The 20,771-nt window shown below is 43.5% G+C and overlaps 1 protein-coding gene across 6 annotated transcripts in view; it reads left to right on the top strand.

Annotated features, from left to right (window-relative positions):
• NGF (nerve growth factor) overlaps positions 1-20,771 on the top strand; it is a 72,221-nt gene that overhangs the window by 20,206 nt on the left and 31,244 nt on the right. The window contains exon 2 of one of the 6 annotated variants that reach the window (XM_053242561.1): positions 17,706-17,848. The exons of 4 other annotated variants lie outside the window; for them this stretch is intronic. In XM_053242561.1, coding sequence (XP_053098536.1) covers positions 17,765-17,848 — 84 coding nt within the window. In that variant the 5' untranslated portion in view covers positions 17,706-17,764. Of the gene's footprint in view, positions 1-17,705; positions 17,849-20,771 lie in introns of those variants that run through there. One more of the 6 variants, XM_053242562.1, reaches the window with a different exon arrangement.

Raw genomic sequence — 20,771 nt, forward strand, 5'->3', positions numbered from 1 at the left:
TGCTGACATCCAGACTAACAGTGCACACATGCAAAAGGGAGAGTTCCAGATTACTAATGTCACAGCCTGCACTCAAGCAGCAGCACAGTGGTAGTCTGAAACTTGCACTGTTGCATATGGGTAGTGCTAGTCTGGCCAATTAATTTTTAGAAATTGAAATTTTTCTATGAAAAACTGAAGTATGGGAAAAATTTCTATCCCACATCTCAAGGGTCTCAGTTTGGAGGCATTTCATTTATTTATTTGTTTGCATTTCAAAAAATGAATATTCTGCTTTCTCACTCAGAGTGGCTCACAAATAAATAATACCTACAGACAAGAGAAAATAAACACAGCAATGCAAATTATATATATATATATATATATATATATATATATATATATATATATATATATAAATAACACTAAAAATAAAATAAAAACTCAACCACACATTTCTGTAGATGCTTAAAATATTGGACAGCATGTATAACTGCTTGGCAGTGTTGTTATAGTACATTGCTGGCTGGATCTTTAATTGTTCATGGTTAGGCAGTGCACGCTTTACACACATGATGCTTTAACATGTCAGTAGAAGACATGTTAAAGCAACAGAATGCTATTTATTTAGAACTCTTTTGTCCAGTCTCTCATGGTTGGGCAAGGTGATTGAGAGAGTGGTGGCTAACCAGCTCCAAGCAGTTTTGGAGGAAACCGTTATCTAGACCTGGCTTTAGAGCAGGCTATGGGGTTGAGATGGCCTTGGTCAGCCTGATGGATTACCTTTACCAGAGAATCAACAGAGGAAGTGTGACTCTATTGGTTCTTTTGGATCTCTTGGCGGCATTCATTACCATCAACCATGGTATCCTTCTGGGTCGCCTGAGGAAGTTGGGGATAGGAGGCACTGCTTTGCAGTGGTTCCGCTTCTCTCTCTTAGGCAGATTACAGATGGTGGCGCTTGGTGATGGTTGCTCTTCGAAATGGCTCAAGTCCCTCAAGGCTCCATTCTGTCTCCAATGCTTTTTAACATCTAGATGAAACCGCTGGGTGATGTCATCAGAAGTAGGGATGTGCACGGAACTGGCTGGCCAGGTTCAGTTCAAGACTGGACTCAAACTTGACTGGGCCAGTTCGGTCCAGTACCCCCTTGGTCCAGGGGGGGTTGCAGACTCTTTTTTTTAAAAACCTATTTTTAAAATGTTATTTATCCCCTCTGAGCGATTTGTTGGAGGTAGCAGGGGGTCCGCAGAGGTTTCCCCTCCCCCTGCTGGCCTCAATGCAGCCCAAACCGGTCCGTTCAGCCGGCTCATTAGTGCCTTCAGGTGCCTTCCCCCTCGGCATGGTGGCCATTTTGGAGCTGCCGTGCCTGCGCATTTGGCCTCTGATAGGCCTGGGTTGAATTTTTTTTTAAAATTCAGTTTAAAAAAAAAAAGTCCCCGAACCCCCAAACAGTCAGGTGGTGTTCAGTCCAGGGTCGAACTGGGTAGTTCAGTTCAACCCCAGACCATCCAACCGAACTGGCTCAACATCGAACCTGTTTGGCGTCGAGCCAGTTTGCACATCCCTAATCAGGAGATTTGGTGCAGGGTATTATCAATATGCTGATGTCACCCAAATCTATTTCTCCTTATCGTCATCGTCATGAAATAACATTCATTTCCTAAATGCCTGCCTACAGACAGTAATTGGCTGGATGAGGGACAACAAATTTAAGCTGAATCCAAGCAAAATGGAGGTGCTCATTGTGGGGGATTGGAATCTGAGGGATTAGCTAGATCTTCCTGTTTTGGATGGGGTTGTACACTCCCCCAGAAGGAAGAGGTACGCAGCCTGGGAGTGCTCTTGGATCCAGGCCTCACCCTGGTATCTCAGGTGGAGGCTATGGCCAGGAGTGCTTTCCATCAACTTCTGTTGATTTGACAGCTGCATCCATTCCTTGAAGAGAATGGTCTCAAAACAGTGGTGCATCAGCTGGTAACCTCCAGGCTCAACTATTGCAATGTACTCTACGTGAGGCTGCCTTTGTATGTAGTTCAGAAACTTCAATGAGTCCAAAATGCGACAGCCAGACTGGTCTCTGGGGTAACCTGAAGATACCATATTATGCCTGTTCTCAAACAGTTGCATTGGCTGCCAATATGTTTCCAGGCAAAATACAAAGTGCTGGTTATCACCATCAAAGCTCTGAATGGCTTGGGTCCAGGCTACCTTAGAGAGCGCCTTCTTTTGTATGATTCGCATTGCACGTTGAGGTCATCTGGAGAGGTCCATCTCCATTTATCACAAGCATTAGGGATGTGCAAAAAATTTCAGGCACAGATCGATCTGTGCCCGAAACGAGCAATTTCGGGTGATTCGGGTCCGAACCGAATCACCCCCGATGTCCCCCAATATTTTTTGGGCCTGAGCCAAATCACCCCTGATTCGGGCCCGAAAAATTCGGGTGATTTGGGCTGACGTCTCTTTGAATTTCCCGCCTTTTTGCCTCCATTGATTTGAATGCAAAAAGGTCTGATGTGATGTCAGCTCGAACTTTGGGTCCCAGGGGCAAAATAGTGGGGTGGGATGGTAGTGCCTAATGGATGGAGGCTACCACCCAAATTTCAGGGGAATTGGGCAAAGGGCTGATTTTTGGGGAATTTTTGAAGTTTTAGTGTCTTTGGGGCAGTTCGGGGGCATAGTGTGGGATCTGGGCAAAAAAAGTGGGGTGGGGTGGTAGTGCCTAATGGTTGGAGGCTACCACCCCAATTTCAGAGTGATTGGGCAGAGGGCTGATTTTTGGGGAATTGTTGAAGTTTACACATATTTAAGGTTTTTCCCCATAGAGAAGCATTGCGGTGTCAGCAAATGTATAGCTTCATGCGGGGGGCAAAGGGGTGGCCTAGAGCAGTGTGGGGTTGGTGGTAGTGCCAGGTAGGGTCAAGGAAGCTACCTGAATTTTTTTCGAAGGATTTGGGCAGAGGGCTGATTTTTGGGGAATTGTTAAAGTTTACGCGTCTTTAAGGTTTTTCCTCATAGGGTTTGCATGGAGCTTTCTTTCAGCAGCCCCATAAGTGCACTTGGGGGGTGCTGGGGTGGCCCAGAGTGAGTGGTGGTGTAGTGCACATAGGGTGCCAACCACCCCCATGGGTTTCTAACCCATGGGGTACAGGGTGCTGTTGTTTCAGAGGTATTCTGAGTGTGGATTCTATGATAGCAAATTAGAGTGGATTCATGGTGTTTCATTGAAAATCTCATTAGGGGGGTGCTGGCCACCCCAGCACCCCCCAAGTGTACTTATGGGGCTGATGAAAGCTCCATGCATACCCTATGAGGACATACCTTAAATTCAGGTAGCTTCCTTGACCCTACCTGGCACTACCACCAACCCCACACTGCTCTAGGCCACCCCTTTGCCCCCCGTGTGAAGCTATACATTTGCTGACACCTCAATGCTTCTCTATGGGGAAAAACCTTAAAGACCTTAAAGAAAAACCTTAAAGTCTTATCTCAACTTTGATTATTGTTCTGCTTGTGTTCATGGCCCCCGATATTCATTCCTGTCATTCTTGCTATCCAAATTTCTCATTTGGAAATTCACAATTTAAAGTCTTAAGCTGACTTTTTAACTTTTCAGTGTCATGAAGATCATGCAGCTGCCACAAAATTATGAAATGCTTGTGCAGAATATTGCTGAAAGTTGTAGAGTATTATCTTAATCTCTTATAATGAATTTCAGATTTGGAGGTCATTCACAGGCCTTACTGATGTTGACATCTCATTGATTTAATGGTATTGCATAAGTGCAAGTTATCTCAGTCAGTCATAAACTCCTAGGATATGGGGGAAGACTTTGGGCACATTCAAATGATGTGTTTAGTCCGGGATTGTCACTTTTGTTCATCATAGAGGTTTACATGATGTTGTTGGCCATCTGTTGATGGCCTTTGCTTTCACCACACTTAAATAGTTAAATTAACAGAGTTTTTCTGAACTTTTTTGAAAACACATGTACAGCTGTGCCATGACTACATGTGTGGGCTCTTTTTAGTTCTACTGTTCTGTCTTTCTACATAGAATATGGGGGCTTTGGATAGCACTAAAATATACACAAAAACATACTGGTATGAAGGTAGAGGTACAGATCTGCTTGCAGTTCAAAGTGGAAAAGCAGTGATTGGCAGTGATTCTCTCTCTTCCCCACCCCCATCTAAAATTAACTGAGCAGACATCAAAAAACTTGTGACCGCATGCACGTGCACACACTTTAGAGGGGACTCTGGTGACTGGGTCTTAAACTGTGTTAAGACTTGGTGGCTCATTTAGAACATTTTTGGGCACTGTTCTCTTCCATTGGGAGGGGGAGAAGTACGTTTATATTGGATTTTCAACACATACAAATTATTGCATAGAGGGGGAAAGCTAGTTGGAAAATGCAAACAACCCAGAAGAAAGAGGCTGTTTAGGGTTAATGAAGAAAAGCTATGCACTAAAACAGTCGAAGCAGGAAGTGCCTTCCGGTAAAATGCAAGTGTATTCCACTTTGATCAAAAATATTCACATTGGTTAAATAGATTCTTACTTTTATTTCCCTCAAGTGTAAGTGATGCTTAGTGTTGGCAGCTTCTATATTCCTTTTTATTGGCCTTGCTCTGTTGCAGCCTCACACATAAGAATTTTAGCAGGTGAAGTTTTTCCTAGAGATAATTGGTGGGAAAAGCTGCTGTTTAAAGTGATGGAACGGGATAGTAAAACAAGGTGACAACTCTTGAGGTGAAAGATCTGGAGCCAAACTACTAGTGATGTTTAAAGTGTTATTGGTCCTGATGGGCTTAATTTTTCTTTAGTAAATAGCAGCCAGATTGAGGCCCCTGAAGACTGGGACGATGCTGGAGAATAGGGGAGCTTCAGCCTGATCCATGGGGACCCTCCCCATGGCAATCTGGGCACTTCTTACCCTGGGGAAAAGCTTCCTCTGGTGCCAAAGAAAAAATGAGCTTTTTTTTTAGTCAGTAGCAGCTGGATTGGGCAGCGGGGCAGGGGGAATGGATGAGGATGATGACAGAAAAACCTCCATATCCCCACATTGTGGCCCCCAGTCCACAATGTCATCATATCTAATTTTCTGTATTTTATATAGCTGTGCACAGAGATAAATTGTGCTAAAGCTATGTGTGATTACACAGTGTGCTATCTGTGCAGGCAGCATAGACCTAAAGAGCCAAATCGACAAATATCTCATGGCCTGTAATACTCCCATGAGGACTATTAAGTCATATTTAATAATGTTAACAAAAATGCCTCATTACTAAATTCCTGGCTTCTTGCAGCCATGACACTGCTTCTTCACACTATAGGAGTAAGACTTTAGTGAGATTTTTACATTTTTCTTATTTTGGGGAAAGCTAAAATAATAAGGAATTGGCAATTATCTGTCCTAATTTCTAGCATGGTGATATTGGTAGCCTTATAAACATGTTTTGTTGGATTCCCTAAGCTTTCTCCTCCTTTCCCACCTATTGGCTATCATTTTATAGGGGTTTGCTATTAATGACAGTAATGCCTTGTTTATGGATGCCTTGGTATGTTGCCAGCCCAAAGAAGAGAAGAAGCCCTGTTAAATAGCCAGTTGTCTTAACTAAATGCAGCTTTCCTCTGGATATCAGAGAATAAAATTTAGCGAATAAAGAGGAAGCATGTGTAAATCTAAGCCCTTACTTATCCATCATAGCTGTGGGTATTCCATTCTGTACATGTACAGTGACTGACATCCACGGTAATGCTGTGTGCATGCAGCCAGAAGCACACATGCAGCGGCTGCGTGCCTGCTTCTGAAGTGTGGGTGCTCATGCATGAAGGAGTGATTGCACCCAGACCCAAGGAGACACAGACACATGATTCTTTGGTGAAATTGGCCATGTTTATTGAGGCATAATTCTTTGTGTGCCAACATGGCACTCAGCTGGGATTGGCGCTCCACCCACCAGAGTGCGGTTCCTAGAAGGCCGGCCATGAAGTGGCCACCTTGGCCTAGAAACAGTAGTGTTAGCACGTTGGCTCCAGTCGGCTCCATCACTCTAAAGCAGGTGTCGCCCCTCCTAGCCGACCTAAGGTCAGGACCCTGGTACTAATGATACCCCTCCGACACTGCATAGCAATACAGAAGGATGTCACTTTTGCAGAGAAGAAGGGCTGAGCAGCATCCCTGATCTGTCAAGCCTCAATGGATCCCTCCTCCTTCTTGATGCCAAACACTTACCTAAGTTGCATTTAGCTGTTTCTCCCACCACACTGTACCTGCCCAAACGTGACCAGGAAGTTATGGTGCTAACTGACTACAGGGCATACAGATATAGACCAGGGCAGGTGGGGGACAAAGCACACACTGCCAGCCAAAGGTGTGGACCCAAAAAATTCCTGCCCGGCCCTAAATGGAGACCAGCAAAGCCCAGCCTATATTGGAGGGATGGGAGGGGGAGTGCCTTCGAGAGCCAGAATGAGTGGGTGCCTGCACACTCCGTCGCTTGCTGCCTTAGCCCTGCCCCGGGAGCACCCAGGGAGCCAGTGGCAAGCACTCACCTGGTGTCACGTGCTCCTTGGAGGAAGGGAGCTGGGGCAAACAAGCCGCGCTGCTCAGTCACGCAGGCGAGCGGCTGGATTTTCACTGATCTCATTTCCCCTGGAAGCACTCTCCATAACCTGCAGTTATGTCCCTGCAGGTTATCGGTCACACAGGCCTCAGGGACATAAGTGTGGGTTGCACAGAGAACTTTTTGGGGAAGAGGAAATCGGTGAAAATCGGGGAGGGGGTGGCATATGTGAGCATCCATTCTTCAATAGCAGGCATGCAACTGCTGCATGTGTGCTTCTTTTGGCTGCATGCATACAGCGTTACTGTGCGCGTCAACCAGTACATTTTACCAAATGGCAATACCTTACATTAATATTTAGAAGAATGTTTCACTGCCCTAAACCCTGATGCCCCTGGTGGCGCAGTGGTAAAACTGCCGCCCTGTAACCAGAAGGTTACAAGTTCGATCCTGACCAGGGTCTCAAGGTTGACTCAGCCTTCCATCCTTCCGAGGTTGGTAAAATGAGTACCCAGAATGTTGGGGGCAATATGCTAAATCATTGTAAACCGCTTAGAGAGCTCCGACTATAAAGCGGTATATAAATGTAAGTGCTATTGCTATTGCCATTGCTAAACATCTAGCCAAATAACTGTTTTCTCAGTCCTGAAGAGCTGTTTGTTTTATTAATTTTAAGAAATCCCATCCCACCTTCTCTAGGGAAGACAAGAGCATTTAATTTTTTTTCTTTCTAACACATTTATACTCAGCTTCATCAAAAATGATTGATAAATGTTACAAATAATTATGATTCAAAATAAAACAATATACACTGAGATTTTTTTTTTTTAAAAAAAACAGTTGAACATTAAACTGAACCTTGGAATCGCAAATGATAAAACATTAAACCTCTAAAAGCAATGGCAAGTAAATGGTTTCTAAAAGTAATGTCCAGCACTATTTTTACCTGGTGCCTAACACACAAATGAGTAGATAGCAGGCCTGAAGAATTTGGAGGAGCATTCCAAAGACAGAGTGCAACCACCCCAGAACCCTCCCCAGACAGTGATTTTACTTTGCTTCACCACAGGGAGGGTGGTTGTGCGTTCATACATGGGGAGGAGGGTGGATTTACATCGAAAATGTAATGATACATCAAGGTGTCCTCCACACACAATTCAGATTTTTCCCTGTGCATTGGAGATTAACCCACCTTATCTCTATGCTAAAAAGTTCAACTTTTTACAACACTTTCTTTTTTATACTTTGATATATCCCAATGCTCCTTCTACGTATGGAGGAATCATACTGATAGAACCTTTTCTTAAAGCCTCCCCCACTTTTTAAAATAGATTCACTCGGTGATCATTAGGGGTGTGCATTTTGGAATTTTCTTGTTTCGATTTGTATCCGAATCGAAATACCCCTGTTTTGTTTTGTACCCAAATTTTCTGACTCCGAATCAGCCCTGTTTTGTTTTGTAGCCGAATTTTCCGAATCCGAATCAATTTGGATTTTAAAAAAGGGTCCCAGGGCAAAAAGAGTGGGTGGTGCTGGTAGTGTCCAATGGGTGGAAGCTACCACCCAAATTTCAAAGGAATTAGGCAAAGGGCTGATATTTTGTGAATTTTTTAAGTTTACACATCTTTAAGTATTTTCCCACAGGGAATAATGGAGATTCCAGCAAATGTATCACTTCAAATCAAGGGGAAAGGGATGACCCAGAGTGGAGTGTGGTGGGTGGTAGTGCCCAAAGGGGGCAAGGAAACTTCCAGAATTAAAAGAATTAGGAACATAGGAAACTGCCATATACTGAGTCAGACCATTGGTCAATCTAGCTCAGTATTGTCTTCACAGACTGGCAGCGGCTTCTCCAAGGTTGCAGGCAGGAATCTCTCTCAGCGCTATCTTGGAGAAGCAACGGAGGGAACTTGAAACCTTCTGTTCTTCCCAGAGCGGCTTCATCCCCTGAGGGGAATACCTTGCAATGCTCACACATCAAGTCTCCCATTCATATGCAACCAGGGCAGATCCTGCTTAGCTATGGAGACAAGTCATGCTCAACCACAAGACCAGTTCTCTTCTCCATTGGGCAAAGGGCTGATCTTTTGTGAATTGTTGAAGTTTACGTGTCTTTAAAGATTTCTCCCATAGGGAACAATGGAGGTTTCAGCAGCCCCATAATTCCACTTGGGTGGCACTGGGGTTGCCCAGAGCGAGGGGTTGTGTAGTGTACATAGGGTGCCAACCACCCCCATACCCACAAGCCCATGGGGTACTGGGTTTTGTTGTTTCTGAGGTGTTCATTGTAGATTCTCTGGTAGCATATGAGATTTTCAGTGAAAAACAATAATCCACTCTCATATGCTACCAGAAAATCTACACTCAGAACACCACAGAATCAACAGAACCCAGCACCCCATGGGTTAGCAACCCTTCCCCTGGCCAATGTGGGGTCAGTAAAGAGTGGCAAGAAGCAAAAGAGCCAATGCGGAACAAGGAGGGAATTGTCAGCAGGTCAGCCCATGATTTAGGTCACCGATCAGAAGGCTGGAAGGGTGGGAAATTCAAAGAGATGTCAAACACAAAATGGAGACTGACTCAGAGATCACCACAAAATGGAGGTCCGAAACAAGAAAACGTTTCGTAGCTGGGACCTCTTGTTTTGTATACAAAACATTTGGATCTGGAAAATGGGTGTTTTGTTTTGTCTACAAAACACCTGGAACAGGCTGTTTTGGGTACAAAACATTTTGTATCCGAAACGTTTCACACATCCCTACTGATCATGCAGAAGATTGACTGCCTCAAGGGGAGCAAAAAACAAAAACACCTAGATAAATTTATCCAACACAAAACCCAGCAGAAGGGTGCAGTGGCATTGGGTGGGCATAGGCAGCCCATGTTCAGGCTTCCCACCCCACAACCTGGTGGTGCCCCTCCCCTCCCCCCACAGTGCCCCTTCTTTTTCTGCCATGCGGGGGAGCTTCTTGTCTCACCGCTGCCGCCTCCCTGAGGGAGCAGCCCAGGGTAGGCTGCCCTGTCCTTCAGCCGCCATCACCACTGCCACCACTGCACACATATGCAGCGGGAATCGAAGGGGCAGCCCGCATGCATGGAGGGAAGAGAAGGTATCTGTGTGTACATATATACTGAGAGGAAGCAGTTTATGCAAGCACACCCAAGAGTCAGCAAGAAAAGAGTAAGTGCAATGGGGCCTAGCACCAAATGTAAAACTATGAAGCTCTTCTCACAATCAGTGAGAAAAGCTCCTTCGAGGTCTGTGGGGAGAGTGGGTTTGCCCAACCCTCCCCACAGATGAGCACTCACCCATCGCTGAACAGGTGGATTGGCTGCCCAGACGAGTGGCGGCTCTTCTGCAGTCCACCCATGGCTCCCTCGGCAGCTCCGGAGGTGGTGTGCAGGGAAACGCCACTGTGTGGTGCCCCACCCCCGGAGCACAAGTGTGTGGTGCCTTACTGGGATCCCCCTCCCCACAAGTGTGCCTGCCACGGCTGCAAGCAGCCACTGCAGCCACACAAACAATTAAATGTGGTTAAGAGAGTGCTCACTCCCTTAACCTCATTTAACTAGGAGGCTGTATAGACAGGTTTGCCGCCGTGCAGCCACCAGGATTGGCTGCAATCCTGGTAGTTCACACCAGCATGCAAAACTGGGCTGGGCTCCCTTTGCCTGGTTTTGCATGCTTGTGTGAATAGCCACTATATCAGAGTGGAACGCACATGTGTGAAGAGGTGACAGCAGTGGTGGCTGAGCAGTGAGGGCAGGGCAGCCTATCCCGGGCTGCTCCCTCAGGAAGGTTGCTGATGTTGCCGCCTCTGCTGCTGCAGCCACCCCTGCCATGAGAGGCAGGGAGAAAAGGGGTAGGGATGTGTGAACAGGTTTGACATTCGACGTGTTCAGGCCATGCAGAGGCCAATTGGCCACTCAGAGGCCAATTGTGCAGGTGCGGCGGCCAACAAAATGGACGCCGCTTCAGAGGGGGCTGAATGGGCTGGTTTGGACTGCAAGGGAGGCCGACGGGGGGAGGGGGGACCTCTGTAGTCCCGAAGGGGGTAAGTTAATTCTTTTTAAAGATCCACGAACCCCCATGAACCTAACCAGGGGGGTTCGAAGGGATGTTGGACCAAACTGGCCCAGTCTGGTTCAAGTCCAGTTCGGACTCAAACCGAACCAGGCCAGCCGATTCCGTGCACACCCCTAAAAAGGGGTGCCTAAGGTCGCCACCGAGTGACAGATTATAGCTCCACCCCTGGAAGAGTGCATATAGATAGAAGTTTTACTGCAGGCTTTACGGTGGGAAAAATGTATCAGTGTTGTTGGCCTGACAAGTCATCAGTCTTTCAGAAGTCTCCCCAAAAATAAGTTTGTGGGGGGGAGGGGGGAGGAAATTGAAATAAATCTTCATGATCCTAATTCAAAATCTTCAAATAAACCATGCATGTGCAGGTAGAAGAGAGGAGGAATGACATCCCTTCTCCTCTAGAAAGCCATTGGACAGATGGGGCGGGAGAGACTGGGGAGAAAGCGGTATGAACCGTGCGTGGAAAAAATCACAAGGTACAGAGAGGAACTCTATTATAACACCAATGTGAATGGCGTTTCATATAACTACTGCAGTTATATGCGGCTAATATATGCCTTCATAACCTGCTCTACTTTACCCCATTTAATCCCGTGGTAAAAGCCCACCATCTGGGAGTGGCCCAGGGCACCCAAAGAAGGGCTTTCCCAGATTATTTCAAATCGCAGATAGGTTTGTATGGGAGCAGCAGGTGCTTCAGATAATCTTGTTCCAAGCTGTGTAGAGTGTGATAATTAACACATTAAGTTATGTGAATCAAATTCACTCTTATCTGCAGTGGGTGTGGGTGATGTTTCTCCATGGTGTGGTCTCATTCCAGTCACATCAGTGAAAGAACTTGATTCAGTTCGGTCAGGCTTCTAGCCTAGTTTTGAGACTAACTGGCTGACATCCTGAATGAGCACTGCATGAATGCTCCAAACAGTGGTGCCCACACACCACTAACCCCCCATGCTTCCGAAGTACAGATGAACACAACTACTTTGGAGCTCTCCCAGTGCTCCAGAAGCATTCTATAAGACTCTAATGTCCTTGACTTGGGACATGTTTTCAGCCTAGCAGAGTGCTTCCTGAGCACCAGGAGGTCCAAAGTATTTGGCATCTTATCTAAGAGCACCTGCACTTCAGAAGTACAAGGACCAGCATGGGTGCTAGTACTTCATGAGCTTAATTCAGAATCTTAAAATACACCATGCATGTGCAGGTAGAAGAGAGGAGGAGTGACATCCCGCCTCCTCTAGAAAGCCATTGGACAGATGGGGTGGGTGGGTGTTGGTGTTTGGAGCATTAGGATGTTAGCCACTGTTTTGGTTGTCCTGGTCAGGAACTACATAGGGGAAGTAATCACTGATCATTCTGCTAATCCTCTCAGCAGTTTTCAACATGGTTGAACATGATCTTTTATGGAACCAGATGGGAGTGGGGAGCACTTGGGTTGGTTGTGAGGGCTAGTGCAGGGTAGGAGTGTGCACAAAACTTGTTTGCCCAGTTGGGGTTGAATCCGAACCGGACTCTAATTGAACCAGGAATGTTCAGTTTTGTGCCCTCTGAACAGACCCCCGGTTTGGCTCAAATTTGAGCTAGTTCAGGGGTTATAAGGTTTAAATAATAATAATAATTTAGGACTCGCTGCTGTGGCCGCGGGGGGTGTTTCTGCAATCTCCCCCCCCCCCTCGCCTTCCTGTGTTCTTCAGAGGGCCATTTCGGCCTGTTTTCTGGCTGTTCTGGTCGTGGTTGCCATTTTGGAGACCACCATACATGCGCCCTGGCCCCCAGGCAACACAAATGGTCAGGACACATGCACGATGGCTAGCAAAATTGTCTCCGCCACCGAAAATAGGCTGAAAATGGCCCCAGACCACGCAAATGGCCAGGGCACATGTTTGGTGGCCTCCAAAATGGCCACCACCTCTGGAAGAATGGCCAGAAACTCTGAGAATGGGCCAAATGGCCCTTTGAAGAGCGCTGGAAGGCCGAAGCGGGGAAGGGAGATGGCAGCACCCCTGGACCCGGAAGTGAGTCCTAAATTTCTTTTTTTAACCCTTAGAACACCCGAACCTACTCCGAGCAGGCCCGGTGGGAGGGGATTGGCTTGAGGTCGAGCCAAACTGGGCCCATTCCAGCTCAAGGGCCCAGTTCAATGGTGAACCAGCTTGACCTCGAGCCAGTTCACACATCCCTAGTGCAGGGAGCCTTTAATGCAGGTTAATTTGTTTAACGTAGATTAATTTGTGCCTCATATGACTGACTTCTGGCTCTCTTGCTGTAGGGGTGTATGGGCCAGCTGTATGCTGTAGCGATTCCCAGTATGGCCTCTTCGGGCCGACTCAGGTATATTTGTAAAGAGGAATCCTTGAGGATTCCGCTTTACACGTAAAGGGCATCCCTAATCCTAATAGTAAAGGGTGGGGGAGTAGCTAAAGGATTCCCAAGCTGGATTCTGTTGGGCAGTGAGGTGATGGGTGGACCAACAAAAATCCCAGTCTATCCCTGATCCCTAATTCAGTGTGGTTGGACACTTCGACAGGGATCCTGGTAAGGCAGATGTTATTCTTTTATACCACAGCCACCATTAGGTGTTTAGTAAAGTCCAAAATGTCATGGAAAGAGTGCATAAATATGATTCTTTTTTTAGGGGAAATACTGTTTAGATCTCCCTCTACAATTGCAACTTCCAGCAGCCGGTCTGTTTTCCTCAACAAAACAGCAGCCCAGACATGCAGTCACTTTCCTGAGGCCTGATCCAAAACTCATCAAAATTTAATGTTTCTCCTCTGTGTGTTGTCTCAAGTTGTTGGCAGAGTAGGGGGATGGGCTTGTGTACTGTTTCCAAGATGAAACAGTAAAACTTTCCAGTTGTGAATGCCTAATAAGTTTGCATCACTACGTTGTTCAAGAACTGAGATATTCTTTTCCCTTTTCTTTTTTTTCCTTCCTGTATCAGCTTTTCCTTCCTTACAGTTTCCTTCCTACCAGTTCCACTCAATTCTGTGACAAACATTTCCTTCACCTGTCCCATTCACCCTCTTGCTGCTTGCTTACTCCAAAAATTCTGTTCAGCTGAGAACAAACAGGAAAGAAAAGGTCACTCCCTGTAGCTATGCTCCTAAAAGATGTTTAATCTTTTACCTATTGGTTGAGGGGGACTACGATACCAAAGGAAATAATAGCTGCTTATGATACGTTTTTGTACTGGAGTTCTACTACGATACTACATAACACATGCATATTGCAAATAGATGTTTATTGCATCAGTTATTGAGTGCAACACGTGTGATCATTCAGTGTTTCCCTTCAGAAAACTCCAAAATTCTGATTAGGAAATCATTAGGTCCCCACTTGTGAGTAATCTTAAGAGTATTTTGAACAGTTTCTGATTATACATGCATACCCTACTTAACTTACACTGTATTTAATACTGAAATCCAATTTGGGTATTAGAACCCAAGTACAGAATGCAGGGGGAAACCTTTTAGTTACTGTTTTGTATCTTGGTATGCATGATTCCTGAAGTCACAGGGTACTTTTTAGCCAGTCAAGTCACGTTGATTTCTGACTAAATCATGCAAACATATTTCTGCTCCATTGAAATAAGTGGGACTAATTCACACAGCTTAACGTTGGCTGAATCATGCCCATTTTCTGTGCCAGGTGCAGAGCTTTTTGTCCACCTAAACCTTATAATTTTGTAATTTTTGCAGTATTTTAATCTTGATTTTGTCATTGTCTGCAGCTCCTGTTTTATATATTTTATGTACTTCCTCACTTTTTTGTAACTTTAAAAAAATTATATTTATATATCCTGCTTTTTCTTCTGAGGAGCCCAGAGGAATCATGTACATGGCTATGTTTATCCTCACAACCACCCTGTGAGGTAGGTTAGGCTGAGAGATAAGCAACTAGCCCAGAGTCACCCAGTGAGTTTCATGGTTGAATGTGGATTTGAACTCGGGTCTCCACAGCTCAACACTCTAACCACTACACCATGATAGCTGCTCTGAGAGACTAATGTCCAATGTATAATTTTTTTAAAAAAAAGAGAGAGACCTGGAATCTTTCAAGTCTCTTGGTGTAAGTAGATTAGAGGAGGGGCATGTCAGTTTACAGTTCCAGTAGCTGGACTGGACTCTCTCATGAGTGTATTTTTTCCTCCCATCATGAGGTTGATGGGGCTCCTGAAGTACTTGCCAGGTGCAGTGCAGCTGTGGTCATTCTCCTGCACAGTGCCTGGAGAATTTCATTTCTTTATGTTTCACTGACAGGTAACAGAAATGAGCTGTGCCTTCATCCTCTTGTCTTCAAATCTCCACCCCGACCCATTGCATACCATATCTTATCTGTTCCAAACATGCCCAACAAGCATCTTGGTGCTGCCCAAATGCAAGTTACTCCACCCTAACTATTCTTGCCAATGTTTTTGTTACATTTTCCTCTTAGGTATATACTCTCAAGTGTGTTGCACAAGATCCATTGCAAAGGGGTAGCTGGAGCCCAGAAAAACACAGGCAGGTTTTCTGAAGCATATGAAAGTTAAGCCACACTAAACAGCTAGAAAAGGGAAATTGTTACAGGCTGCTGACCTCTCCTCTTAACAGTCTGATCTCACCACCAGGGTCTTCATGTCTCCCAAAAATAGAAGCTAGTTTGTGATAGGTACTGATGCTACTGCACTCCATCCTTATTTTAGGGCTCTGAGGTTTGAGGGTTTTTTTTAATGCTTTCACATCTTAATATGTCTGTTTCTGACAGCAGATACCAATGTGAGGCTGCATTATTTCACACTGTCATCATTTTTTTTCAGAGCCAACTCTTTCCTAACTTTACTTTTTTAACACATTTGCAAAAAAGTATTGAGTTTAAATGGCTTGAGGCATGCACAGCACCATCATGTGTGAATGATACATGCATGTTCAGTGGCTGGGTTTCCCTGTAATAATCAGGGAAGGATAATTAGGAAACAACTTTACAAAGTAAATAAGAATTGGCTCTTGTTCCTTGGATGAACAATCTGTTTATTATACTTGAACAATAAGTGAAAGAGTTCTCTCTAGGACACTTATAAGTGGGCTTGCAGGCATTCCCTATTGCTTCAGTTTAAACTTAAGTGTCTTAAGTCACCTATTCACTAGGGGAAAAGCTTCTTTATGTAGTGATGATCTCCAGTTTTCTAGCCTTGTGTCAACATTGCAATGTTCAGAGATTATCTATTGTTTTGTCAGAAAAATAATCAATTTTCAGGACTGCGAGATAATTGATGTTATGTTTCTTTTAATTTTTTTAAAGTTTTTGTGGTTATACTCCTGATCAGATTCCAGGAAACAATTAAAAACAATTCACAAATAACATCAGATGATGTGCTTTGAAACTCTGGAGATATAGTAAGCATGAGGAGTCACAGACCTTGGGACATTTGTATCCCTTGTAGCAATGTGGATATTGTGCAATATCCCTTAAGCAATGTGGATTTTCTAAAACATTTTGAATTGGAAGATTTTCTAGTATCCCACCCACCCCCTGTCCCCCACACACTTCCCCCTAATTTGCACAATATATTTTCTCAGAAAATTTTATTACTTTACTACAAAGGTTTTCTGAACCAGCTAAATAGGTTACGATCTGAGTTTGGCATGTTCTCTGCAGTGTTGTGAAAAAAATTGGTAGTGGATTCCCCACCCCACCCCCTTCACAACACTGTTTGTATTAGGTTATTATTTGACTGTGTACAGGGCATAATGCAATTCATGCAAATTCTCCAGGGAGTTCTCCACACAACAGGTTTTACCATGAGTTTTCTGGGAGGCTTTACTGCAAACTCAAAGTTATCCCAAAAACCTGACACAAAAAGTTGATTTTTTTACCCCAGATATAAATCGGGCTGCACCCTAATGTGCAGTGAAAAACCCGAATTGTGCGTGTAGTGCTCCCCGATAGCTCATAGGGACTTGGGGGTAAACCTGCCTGATATGTGAGAACATACTCTCCATTCCAGACGAGATGTGAGCTAAAGGGCTTTAAACGCCCTGTGTGAAAAACCTCCAGTTATTTGAGGTTTTTCTGCCAAATTTAGAAGGGTGGTATTGATAAATGAGGGGTCTATGACTGTTTGTTGTTTCAGTCATTAAAATTGCAAGAATCCTTTTTCAGTAATTGGTGCAAGAGTCACTGTATAACAGATATTCCTAGCCAGGGAATAGTGCTGAGCCTGCTCAGTTTTTAAAATGACTTGGGCAAGTATCTCTTTCCACCCTTGGCTCTCTTTCATCTCTTCCATTTTTGAATATCAACACTGTAATTCTGCAAATGTGCTTGAGAACAAGAGCCACTGGTTTTTCAGTGTTCACCAAGTGTGAACTAACTTAGGGTATATGAATTGGTTGGAGCTAGGACCCTTGCAGCATCAGGTCTCAGCTGCAATGTCTCATAGTGACCACGGGGGTGGGAGTTTAGGGTCATGGATAAAAGTTCTGGACTCCTCCCCTCTTTGTTCTTCCAGTGTTAGTCTCCATTTTGCCTCTCCAGAGATGGCTATTTGTTTTGGTCTCTCTCTTCAGCTATGAGCTACAGCTGAAATTAAGTTGCAGGCTTTTTCACATTTGTTTGTAACCTTTTCTTTAAATAAATCCTTGTAGTTCTTTGATACTAAAGAACTGTCTCAAGACCTCTTGTTTTGCTACTTTCTCACCAAACTGGTTTTGCTTTGCTTTTTGGGGACTGAACTGCCATTCTTCCCCTACAGAATTCTGGCAAGTCCATACATAATGGGTACATTTCTCTTAGACATAAGTTTATGGCCGAGTTCAGTATTCAGTTGTATATCTTGAACAAATTTATTCTAGATTTGTAAAGGAGGTTGGCTTTAATGCTTCACTAATACGGAACACTCCTGAAAGTACAAACAAGATAAGCAAGCAAAGAAGAAAAAGTCATTGTGAACCTTTACAGTGAATAGTCATTGTGATATAATGATGGTGAACTGTAACCATGGCCACCTATTTTACTGTTTAATTAATACTGACTTGCAGTAGGAATATGGATTTTCTATTAGACTTCGCCTAACTGCTGCTCTGTAGTTACAGAAATCTGGACAGTTTTGACATCTGTCTGTGTACATCTCTGTGGTATTGAAACCATGACCTGGAAGATCGAAGTCCAGATCTTCTATACCATCACCTACATTTGGAAAAACATAAAGGATTTTATGGTAGAAGGGCAGGTAATGTTTCATCATTTGCATCATTATAAAATGTTTTACCATATGCATCATTATAAAAGAAACCCTAATCAAACTTTCCTCATCCCACAATATAAAATATAAAAATTGGTTTAATTGTTTTTATCTGTTTTAATTGTTGGTTGTTTTTATATATATATATATATATATATATATATATATATATATATATATATATATAATTTATTTATTTATTTATTTATATTTATAAAAATGTAAATAGACTAGAGAAGCTTTATTAGGTGCTTTATATAGGGCATTATACCCGACATCTGGTGGGCCACTGTGTGAAACAAGATGCTGGACTAGATGGGCCTTGGGCCTGATCCAGCAAGGCTGTTCTTATGTTCTTATATATTTAATAAATAAGTAGATGGTCAATGACAAAGGAAATAAAACCAATACAAAATCATTTTAAAAACTGAAATATTGAAAAACTGTCCTGTATGTTTTAAAAAATGAGGTTTTCACTTTCTGTTGAGGTGCATAAAGACTTTCATGTAATTATCTGATATATTCAGATCTCTGTTGTTTCATCAGGTGGCTTCACACCTTCCCCCACAATTTCCCCCAGGGACACCAGATTATCATCATTATTAAACATTTACATATCATTATTTGCCTAGGGAAGGGAGCAGGATCTCTTTCCAGCTCAGGCTCTTAGGCAATATCAAAGGCAAATTGGCTTTGCTGTATCATGGCAGCTCTTCTAATATGAAAACTGCTAACAAGGTATTTTCTCTCCCCCCACCCTTTGCCATTTAGGCTTTGATACAGCTATTGTTAATCAAGTCATGATGACTAAAGTCCCATTGAGAACAATGAGACATTGCAACTAACTTGTTCCACTGGTCAGTTGGACACAACTAACTTTACCTTATAATTGTTGACTAGCTTTAAAGTTAGTCAACAACTAACAGGGCTTCACACTTTAATTCAGCCATGCTTGATATATCCCTTTTTTCTACAGTATCATGCATTACAATCTCTTTGGCTGGCTTCACATGTCACAGAAAACCGTCAGTTCCTGGATTGTGCACAGAAGCCTGACTTCCCATGGCAGGACAGCTATGCTGACATCAGGTGTTCATCCAGCCCCACAGGTGTCAGCATATTCTACACTACTTATGGTTCCAAACCTAACGTCTGTAACTTAGATTTGAAGTCCAATACAATTGTTGGGTTTTGGATGATATGTTCAGTGTCAGCATAGTTTTCCCACACCAGAAGTGGGACTCCCATACATGCTTTAGAAACCGGAGGTTTGGCCAAGCCACCAGTTTTCCATGATGTGCAAAGCTAGCTTTAATCATAATCGTTGATAATATCCTGTCCAATTTGAAGCCCTTTGATTTGGTGACTAATATTGGATATAATACTCCAGCTGAAGTCTGAATGAGTTCATTAGTTCATACTCTTATAACAGAACTTCTTCCTAATGCAACCTAAAATGGCTTTTGCCTCCTCCCTCATGTTATCACATGGATTCCTTATATTTAGCTCTTGCTCCAGTAAAAACTCAATCTGTCTTCTCTACATCTGGATTTTCTTTAATAACCTTAGTTGCCTTCCCTTCTGCAGAGTAACATCACTGTGGCATACTCTACATAGTAAATAGTTGCTGTGTTTCTACTTCTTGTTCAAAGTGAGCAATCAGCAGGTAGCAATGAAGGAAACAGCTCCACATTGCTAAGCATCAGTTTGCAGACCTTCAGCAAGTGCTCTGCAGACTACATTTTTTATACAAGTTCAAATTCTTTATTGCTTAAAACCCAGTTGTCACATTTTTTAAAAAAAAATCTGTTGAGCTGTGGAAAAAATGGTTTGGGGCATATGGCAAGAAATGACTGACAAGCCTGACAGCACTGACTATGAGTTCAGATATTTAAAAGCTTCATTTTAGAAAACTGCTATAGAAATGGCTTTAATGTAATGTGGGCTACTTAACACCTTCTAAGTAGGGCTTTGAAAAGTGCTCAGAAATTGAAGCTGGCTTAGAATGCAGCCACCAATGAACAAGCTCTTCCGAGCATGTAGCTCCAATACATTTACCAACGTTGTTCCTAGTTGGTTTCCAGCCTCAATTTATAGTACTCAATTTATAGTACCTTTAAACCCCTAAGCATTCTGGGACCAGGGTATCTCTCCCACATGAGCCTACCTGTCAGACCAAGTACTTTTTGAGGTTCCTGTACCCTGTTCTTGTCTGAGTTGTAGTGGGTAACTACATGGAGTCTTCTCAGTGGCAGGATGGACATTTTGGAACTCCCTTCCCAGAGGAGTTTGCTGTGCTTCCTCCCCACTTATCTTGAAACACCAATATAAGAATTTTTTTCCCCAGAGGGTTCGGGGGGGTGGGAGCATGGCATAGAACATTTTCAAATATGTGTCATTGCTTACCAGTTCTTTTATGAGGTCTCTGTTACTCTTTATGGACTATATTTTATCTGAAATTGTATGCTTTTCATATACTTCTTTGCTTCATTGGTATTTTGATATTTTGCTGTCTTGTTTGCTGTCTTGCAGTTCTTTAAGATGGAAAGGAAAGACAAAAAAAATTACATTACATAAATATGTGTTGCAAAAACTTCTGTTCTAGAGATGTTGTTGCTTGTCAGACTAGGACATTCTTGAGAGCTGATATAGACTAATCAGGACTTCGCTCTTTTGAATCTTGCCTCTGCTATGTATTCACTAAGTAGCCTTAGGCAAATTGCTCCCTCTCTGCCTCTACTCCCCTGCTGCAATATAGGGTTCAAGGTCTTACAGGGTTATTGTTAAGGGTGGCATCAAGTTAATACATGTGAAAGCTGTACACATGCTAAGTATTATTATTATTATTATAGACCCTCCTAATGAGCGTGCTTTGTTAGTCAAGATGCCAGCCAGCGAGCATTATTAATAA

This window comes from Hemicordylus capensis, chromosome 4 (genome assembly GCF_027244095.1).
Source record: "Hemicordylus capensis ecotype Gifberg chromosome 4, rHemCap1.1.pri, whole genome shotgun sequence".
In the NCBI taxonomy this organism is placed as follows: domain Eukaryota; kingdom Metazoa; phylum Chordata; class Lepidosauria; order Squamata; family Cordylidae; genus Hemicordylus; species Hemicordylus capensis.